Raw genomic sequence first — 9000 nt, 5'->3', positions numbered from 1 at the left:
GGTATTCTGTGGCAAGTGGCTCATCGCCCGATCTCGACTCAGCATATTGCATCACAGAAGGAGGCCATTCGGTGCATCGTGCCGACTCTTTGAACGAGCTCTCCAATTAGTCCCACTCCCCCCTGCTCTTTCCCCATAGCCCTGTGAATTTTTCCCCTTCCAGTATTTATCCAATTCCCTTTTGAAAGTTACTATTGAATCTGCTTCCACCGCCCTTTCAGGCAGCGCGTTCCAGATCACAACAACTCGCTGCGTAAAAACATTCTCCTCATCTCCCCTCTGGTTCTTTTGCCGATTATCTTCAATCTGTGTCCTCTGGTTACCGACCCTCCTGCCACTGGAAACAGTTTCTCCTTATTTACTCCATCGAAACCCCTCACGATTTTGAACGCCTCTATTCAGTCTCCCCTTAACCTTCTCTGCTCTAAGGAGAACAACCCCAGCTTCTATCGACATAACTGAAGTCTCTCATCCCTGGTACCATTCTAGTAAATCTCTCCTAAAGTGTGGTGACCAGAATTGGACACAAGACTCCAGCTGAAGCCTAACCAGTGATTTATAAAGGTTGAGCATAACTTCCTTGCTTGTAGTCTCTGTCTCTATAAAGCCAAGGATTCTGTATGCCTTTTTAACAGCCTGATCATCTTGTCCTGTCACCTTCAAAGACTTCCTGCTCCTGCACCCCCTTTCAAATGGTACCATTTAGTTTATATTGCCTCTCCCCATTCTTCCTTTCAAAACGCATCACTTCACACTTCCCTGATTAAATTTCATCTGCCACGTGTCTGCCCTTTCACCAGTCTGTCCATATCCCCAGAAGTCTGTCACTATCTGCCTCACTACTTTTCCGAGCTTCGTGTCATTGCAAACTTTGAAATGATGCCCTGAAATTAAGACCAGGTCATTATTATATATCAGAAAGAGTCCTAATACTGACCCCTGGGGAATACTACTGTAGACTTCCTTCTAATCTGAAAAACAACCGTTCACCACTACCCTTTCTGTCCCTTAGCCAATTCTGTCTCCATGCTGCCACTGTCCCTCTAATCCCATGGGCTTCAATTCTGCTAACAAGTCTATTACGTGGTACCTTATCAAATGCCTTTCAAAGTCCAGATACACAACATCCACCGCACTACCCTCATCAATCCTTTCCACCATCTACAAGGCACAAGTAAGGAGTGTGATGGAATACTCTCCACTTGCCTGGATGAGTGCAGCTCCAACACGCTCGACACAATCCAGGCCAAAACAGCCCGCTTGATTGGCACCCCATCCACCACCTTAAAACATGCACTCCCTCCACCACCGCTGCAGTGTGTACCATCTACAAGATGCACTGCAGCAACTCGCCAAGGCTTCTTCGGCAGCACCTCCCAAACCCGCAACCTCTTCCACCGAGAAGGACAAGGGACGCAGGCGCATGGGAACACCACCACCTCCAAGTTCCCCTCCAAGTCACACACCATCCTGACTTGGAAATATATCGGCCGTTCCTTCATTGTCGCTGGGTCAAAATCCTGGAACTCCCTCCCTAACAGCACTGCGGGAGCACCTTCGCCACACGGACTGCAGCGGTTCAAGAAGGCGGCTCACCACCACCTTCTCAAGGGCAATTAGGGATGGGCAATAAATGCTGGCTTTGCCAGTGACGCCCACATCCCGAGAGATCATTTTAAAAATACCTTACGCACATTAAACCCAGCACGAGAGGAGAATAAAGAGCTTCTAAGCCTGGCAGAATGTTAGAAATGAAGGTTTATTTGTGAAAGGGTAAAATGATTTCAGCAACTAACTGATCTACACCAAGCATCTCACCGGAATATAATTTACACTCAGACACTGCAGATAAAAGATAAAACAACATAAAATGGCTGGATGTTACACTCTCAGGCAATGAAAGGGATGGTGCCTGACCAGGGAGTCCGCCCTTCCCACCAGTAACGGGAGCTCATTATTACACCCCCACTTCAAGGGGGGGGGAAGGAGAGGGAGAGAGGAGGGGGAAAGGAAGGGGCTTGGCCTAGGAAGCCCTTACATGGAACGACTGACCAACTGCCCCCTCACCTTCCACCCCTCCTCTCCCCCACGCCTGCCCCGAGCACCCCCAGGTTCTCCACCCCGTGCCCCCCCCCCACTACCCTGGGCATTCCACGTAAAGCACAAAATGGAGCAGGAACTACTCTGAAATAAAGTCACACGTCTGACTCTCGCCTTGAAACGAGGGTTTGGTGGAGTTAGTCCCAGAGTCAGACAGGGAGGGGGGAGCAGAGAGCTGCCCGCAGACACATCACAGGGCAGCGACAGGCGAGGGTGATGCTGCTCTGGAGCACGGGGCCTCGGCGGGGGAGAGAGATGAGAAGCTCAGAATTCAGGGTGTCCGGTCGACTCTGCCCCAGAGCCTGAGCGTCCTGCGAGAATGATCTCTTTGTGTGTTTGGCTCGTCCACATCAGAATCCAACTTCACTTTAACCTTACACACAATTTAAAAACATAAAAGGCTGGCTCATCTAACGACCGATGTTTGAACTCTTTGCCCGCTGGCCCCCCGCCTGCCCCCCACACTGTGACAGAGCGGAACGGTAATTGGGGAATCACCCTGGGAGGTAGGGGGGATCGGCCAGGAAGCGTGAGCAGCAAAAACACGTCGGAGGTAAAACGGCCATTAGTACAGCTCGTGGGAAACTGCTCCAGGCCCCGGGATCAGTCATACTGTCTGTGTCTAGAGCGCCCCCCACCAATCCATCCCCCCACCCCACCCCCTCAATCCATCCCTCCAATCCGTCCTACCCCACCCCGGTTCTGCTGACCCAAACCATCCCCACGCTCCCCCCACCCCAAACCCCGAGGAACAAAGCACGGTTCAGACAGCAGTGAGTGGGGGTCTAGCCCTGATCGAGGCCTCAGCCCTCGGAGGGGACTCTCTCTCGGGGAGGGGGGGGGGGGGTGTCAGTCCGCCTACGGTCCGCTTGAACCCCCCGTTCCCTCGTTCGACAGTTTCTGCTTCTTCTTGGCCCTGATCTCGTTCATCGCTTCTTCAATCGATCGCGTGTCTCTCTTGTTGGCTGTGGGCACTGAGGGAGAGAGAGAGCAGAGGTGAGTCGGGGGTAACACCGGACACAATTTATCCACACACACTCTGGTCGAGCTTCCATGGCATTGCTCATGGTTCCTGGGTGATTTAACGGCATGCAGCAAGTCGCTGTAACCTAGGTAACAGCACCATCCCGTGGAGCAAGTGAGAATTACCATCACCGCCCCAGTGATTTCACTGCACATACACAAGGGTGGTGTTCAACAGCTTGCATTCAGATAGCGCCATTCACAGGAGCATTATTAGACTGGAATGGACACCGAGCCACATAAAACCGTATTAGGACAGGTCGAAGAGGTACGTTTTAAAGGAGGAAAGCGAGAGAGGTTGAGGGAGGGAATTCCAGAGCTCGGGGCCCAGGCAGCTGAAGGCACGGCCACCAATGGTGGAGTGCTGGAAATCGGGGATGCACAAGAGGCCAGAATTGGAGGAGCGCAGAGATCTCGGAGGGGTTGCAGTGGAGGTTACAGAGATCGAGTAACGGATACCCCGGGAGAGAGTTACAGGCTGGAATCTAATCGAGGGGTTCGGGGAGTTTATATATAGAATAACAGATACCCAGGAGTGAGTTACAGGCTGGAATCTAATTGAGGGGTTCAGGAGGTTTATATATAGAATAACAGATACCCGGGAGAGAGTTACAGGCTGGAATCTAATCGAGGGGTTCGGGGGGGTTTATATATAGAATAACAGATACCCGGGAGTGAGTTACAGGCTGGAATCTAATCGAGGGGTTCGGGGAGTTTATATATAGAATAACAGATACCCAGGAGTGAGTTACAGGCTGGAATCTAATCGAGGGGTTCGGGGTGGTTTATATATAGAATAACAGATACCGGGAGTGAGTTACAGGCTGGAATCTATCGAGGGGTTCGGGGGGTTTATATATAGAATAAACAGATACCCGGAGGAGTTACAGGCTGGAATCTAATCGATGGGGTTCGGGGGTTTTATATATAGAATAACAGATACCCGGGAGTGAGTTACAGACTGGAATCTAATCGAGGGGTTCGGGGGGTTTAATATAGAATAACAGATACCCGGGAGTGAGTTACAGGCTGGAATCTAATCGAGGGGTGCAGGGGGTTTTGTATATAGAATAACAGATACCCGGGAGTGAGTTACAGGCTGGAATCTAATCGAGGGTTCGGGGGGGGGTTATATATAGAATAACAGATACCCGGGAGTGAGTTTACAGGCTGGAATCTAATCGAGGGGTTCAGGGGGGTTTAATATATAGAATAACAGATACCCGGGAGTGAGTTACAGGTTGGAATCTAATCGGGGGGGGTTCGGGGGGGTTTATATATAGAATAACAGATACCCGGGAGTGAGTTAAAGGCTGGAATCTAATCGAGGGGTTTATATATAGAATAACAGATACCCGGGAGTGAGTTACAGGCTGGAATCTAATTGAGGGGTTCAGGAGGTTTATATATAGAATAACAGATACCCGAGAGTGAGTTACAGGCTGGAATCTAATCGAGGGGTTCGGGGGGGTTTATATATAGAATAACAGATACCCGGGAGTGAGTTAGCAGGCTGGAATCTAATCGAGGGGTTCAGGGGGTTTATATTATATAGAATAACAGATACCCAAGGAGTGAGTTACAGGCTGGAATCTAATCGGGGGGTTTATATGTAGAATAACAGATATCCGGGAGTGAGTTACAGGCTGGAATCTAATCGAGGGGTTCAGGGGGGGGGTTTATACATAGAATAACAGATACCCGGGAGTGAGTTACAGGCTGGAATCTAATCGATGGGTTCGGGGGTTTATATATAGAATAACGGATACCCAGGAGTGAGTTACAGGCTGGAATCTAATCGAGGGTTCGGGGGTTTATATATAGAATAACAGATACCCGGGAGTGAGTTACAGGCTGGAATCTAATCGAGGGGTTCGGGGTTTATATATAGAATAACAGATACCCGGGAGTGAGTTACAGGCTGGAATCTAATCGAGGGGTTCGGGGGGTTTATATACAGTATAACAGATACCCGGGAGTGAGTTACAGGCTGGAATCTAATCGAGGGGTTCGGGGGGGTTTATATATAGAATAACAGATACCCAGGAGTGAGTTACAGGCTGGGATCATTCTCTCAGTTTATGGGGAGATTTCTGCGGATTTCTGGGCTGTGTGTTGGTGATCGGATTCTCCGCGGCGGTGGTTGAATCATCGCCAGCGCGGCCCTCTGACCTACCACAGCCGTACACCTTGTTTGCCTGCAGAGTGTGAGCTCCCTCTTTGGCCGCCACGGTGCCGATTAAATGGCTGTACTTCTCCTTGTAGTTGGTGTTGGGGCAGCTCTCTTTTGGGGGGCCTCGCTTTTCAGCATCCTCGGCCTCCCTCTGGGCTAACTCCTGCTGGTGGGAGAAGGGAGAAGCATCAGTGGCCAGAGTGAAGGCAGAAGGACACAGTTAATGGAATTGGGGCCAATCTGATCTTTCAAGTAGTGGGGGGGAAAAATGGAGAACTAATGGGGTCCGACCAGGCTAGAGTGATCTGTGCACTGCAGTAGAGGGTGCGAGGGGCAATTACAGCCCTTTACTGCCCCAGTGTGGTCCAGAGAGGGTGCGAGGGGCAATTACAGCCCTTTACTGCCCCAGTGTGGTCCAGAGAGGGTGCGAGGGGCAATTACAGCCCTTTACTGCCCCAGTGTGGTCCAGAGAGGGTGCGAGGGGCAATTACAGCCCTTTACTGCCCCAGTGTGGTCCAGAGAGGGTGCGAGGGGCAATTACAGCCCTTTACTGCCCCAGTGTGGTCCAGAGAGGGTGCGAGAGGCAATTACAGCCCTTTACTGCCCCAGTGTGGGTCCAGAGAGGGTGCGAGGGGCAATTACAGCCCTTTACTGCCCCAGTGTGGTCCAGAGAGGGTGCGAGGGGCAATTACAGCCCTTTACTGCCCCAGTGTGGTCCAGAGAGGGTGCGAGGGGCAATTACAGCCCTTCGCCCCCCGCCAATTCACCCCACCCCCCCCGATTCTCCCCACACCCCCCGATTACCCCCACACCCCCCGAATCCCCCCACACCCCCGATTCCCCCCACCCCCCCGATTCCTTCCCCGCACCCCCCGATTCCCCTCCTCCAGGAATCGCTCCCCCTCCACCTCCCCCTATCGTGGGGGAATGGCGCGGAGGGGGTAGAATCGGCGGGGATGGAATAAGGGAGGGGGGATGGGGGATTTATCCAGCGTGCGGTAAGGAATCGCCTCCTCCCCACCCCCGCTCCCACTCGGGGGTAACTTTACCTTAATACGTCTTTCTCCTCGGCTTTCTGCGGGTTCCACTCCTCTCCCCTCCGATAGGCTTCCAGCTCCTCATCCGATGGAGCAAACTCCTAGCAACACAAACTCTGCTCATTAACCTGCAGCAGTTCACGATAAACCCAGGCCCAGATCGGGATCAGCCCGTTCACCCCGACCTTACCCCAGGCCCAGAACGGGATTGGCCCATTCACCCCGACCTTACCCCAGAGCAGGATCGGCCCGTTCACCCCGACCTTAACCCAGCGAGCAGACTCCCTGCCAGGTACAGATTCCATGGGCTCCAGACCCAGTGAGACCCTCGCCCGGACACACCGACCATCGCCCGGACAGGCGGACCCTCGCCCGGACGCTCCGACACTCGCCCGGACGCTCCAACCCTCGCCCGGACACGGCGACCCCTGCCCGGACGCGCCGACCCCCGCCCAGACGCGACGACCCTCGCCCAGACGCGACGACCCTCGCCCCAGACGCGACGACCCTCGCCCAGACGCGACGACCCTCGCCCAGACGCGCCGATTTTCGCCCAGACGCACCGACCCTTGCCCAGACGCGCCGACCCTCGCCCACAGGGTCACCCCGCAGCCCCCCCACCGCTCGGGGCTCTGTCTCCCAGTTACCCTCGGGCTCTCTCTCCCAGTTGCCCTCGGGCTCTCTCTCCCAGTTGCCCTCGGGCTCTCTCTCCCAGTTGCCCTCGGGCTCTCTCTCCCAGTTGCCCTCGGGCTCTCTCTCCCAGTTGCCCTCGGGCTCTCTCTCCAGTTGCCCTCGGGCTCTCTTTCTCTCCCAATTGCCCTCGGGCTCCCTCTCCCAGTTGCCCTTAGGCTCCTCTCCCAGTTGCCCTTAGGCTCCCTCTCCCAGTGCCCTCTCTCTCCCAGTTGCCCTCGGTCTCTCTCTCCCAGTTGCCCTTAGGCTCCCTCTCCCAGTTGCCCTTGGGCTCTCTCTCCAGTTGCCCTCGGTCTCTCTCTCCCAGTTGCCCTCTCTCTCCCAGTTGCCCTCGGGCTCCTCCCTCTCCCAGTTGCCCTCTGGCTCTCCCTCTCCCAGTTGCCCTCTCTCCCCCAGTTGCCCTTGGGCTCTCTCTCCCAGTTGCCCTCGGGCTCTCTCTCCCAGTTGCCCTCGGGCTCTCTCTCCCAGTTGCCCTCGGGCTCCCTCTCCCAGTTGCCCTCGGGCTCTCTCTCCCAGTTGCCCTCGGGTTCTCTCTCCCAGTTGCCCTCGGGCTCTCTCTCCCAGTTGCCCTCTGGCTCTCCCTCTCCCAGTTGCCCTCTCTCCCAGTTGCCCTCGGGCTCTCTCTCCCAGTTGCCCTCTCTCTCCCAGTTGCCTTCGGGCTCTCTCTCCCAGTTGCCCTCTGGCTCTCCCTCTCCCAGTTGCCCTCTCTCTCCCAGTTGCCCTCGGGCTCTCTCTCCCAGTTGCCCTCGGGCTCTCTCTCCCAGTTGCCCTCGGGCTCCCTCTCCCAGTTGCCCTCGGGTTCTCTCTCCCAGTTGCCCTCTCTCTCCCAGTTGCCCTCGGGCTCTCTCCCAGTTGCCCTCGGGCTCTCTCTCCCAGTTGCCCTCGGGCTCTCTCTCCCAGTTGCCCTCGGGCTCTCCCGCTCCCAGTTGCCCTCTCTCTCCCAGTTGCCCTCGGGCTCTCTCTCCCAGTTGCCCTCTCTCCCCCAGTTGCCCTTGGGCTCTCTCTCCCAGTTGCCCTCGGGCTCTCTCTCCCAGTTGCCCTCGGGCTCTCTCCCAGTTGCCCTCGGGCTCTCTCTCCCAGTTGCCCTCAGGCTCTCTCTCCCAGTTGCCCTCGGGCTCTCTCTCCCAGTTGCCCTCGGGCTCCCTCTCCCAGTTGCCCTCTGGCTCTCCCAGTTGCCCTCGGGCTCTCTCTCCCAGTTGCCCTCTCTCTCCCAGTTGCCCTCGGGCTCTCTCTCCCAGTTGCCCTCGGGCTCTCTCTCCCAGTTGCCCTCGGGCTCTCTCTCCCAGTTGCCCTCGGGCTCTCTCTCCCAGTTGCCCTCGGGGTCTCTCTCCCAGTTGCCCTCGGGCTCTCTCTCCCAGTTGCCCTCGGGCTGTCTCTCCCAGTTGCCCTCGGGGTCTCTCTCCCAGTTGCCCTCGGGGTCTCTCTCCCAGTTGCCCTCGGGGTCTCTCCCAGTTGCCCTCGGGCTCTCTCTCCCAGTTGCCCTCGGGGTCTCTCTCCCAGTGGCGCTCGGGCTCTCTCTCCCAGTTGCCCTCGGGCTCTCTCCCAGTTGCCCTCGGGCTCTTGCCTTTACCTTTTGAAGATCATTACATATCGGCTCTCATCGTCCTCTCCAAATGAGAATGAGGTCAGTCCGGCCACTTCAACCACGTCATGCCTGGACATAGGGAGAGAGCGAAGTGATGGTCAGTGACGGCCTGGGGAGGGAGAGAGAGGGGGGGCTGGGGGAGAGGGGGGGGGCTGGGGGAGAGGGGGGGGGCGGGGGGAGAGGGGGGGGCGGGGGAGAGGGGGGGCGGGGGGGAGAGAGAGGGGGGGCGGGGGGAGAGAGAGGGGGGGGGCGGGGGGAGAGGAGAGGGGGGGGGCGGGGGGAGAGAGAGGGGGGGGCGGGGGGAGAGAGAGGGGGGGCGGGGGGAGAGAGAGGGGGGGCGGGGGGAGAGAGAGGGGGGGGCGGGGGGAGAGAGAGGGGGGGGGCGGGGGGAG

General features: G+C 56.4%; 1 protein-coding gene across 1 annotated transcript; it reads right to left on the bottom strand.

The window, feature by feature from the left end:
* Positions 1-1740: 1740 nt before the first annotated feature.
* Positions 1741-8700, bottom strand: spag7 (sperm associated antigen 7). Its single transcript, XM_085977617.1, has 4 exons — positions 8595-8700; positions 6354-6436; positions 5300-5462; positions 1741-3074 (listed from the first exon to the last, which is right to left on the bottom strand). Exons 1-4 carry the CDS (start codon positions 8683-8685, stop codon positions 2959-2961), a joined length of 453 nt encoding a protein of 150 aa, XP_085833743.1. The 5' UTR covers positions 8686-8700; the 3' UTR covers positions 1741-2958.
* Between the last annotated feature and the right edge of the window lie 300 nt (positions 8701-9000).

Source organism: Somniosus microcephalus, unplaced genomic scaffold, assembly GCF_052327205.1.
Source record: "Somniosus microcephalus isolate GS21.2 unplaced genomic scaffold, FLI_Smic_1.0 unresolved_chr4, whole genome shotgun sequence".
NCBI classification, from domain to species: Eukaryota; Metazoa; Chordata; class Chondrichthyes; order Squaliformes; family Somniosidae; genus Somniosus; species Somniosus microcephalus.
This window is presented reverse-complemented; position numbering and strand designations above follow the sequence as displayed.

Excerpts from the sequence above, each read along its gene's own strand:
- spag7 (XM_085977617.1), bottom strand. The coding sequence starts at position 8,685 with ATGTCCAGGCATGACGTGGTTGAAGTGGCCGGACTGACCTCATTCTCA. Across the intron at positions 6,437-8,594 it reads ATATGTAATGATCTTCAAAA|AGGAGTTTGCTCCATCGGAT; the intron begins GGTAAAGGCAAG and ends GTTTGTGTTGCT. Across the intron at positions 5,463-6,353 it reads AGAAAGCCGAGGAGAAAGAC|CAGGAGTTAGCCCAGAGGGA; the intron begins GTATTAAGGTAA and ends TTCTCCCACCAG.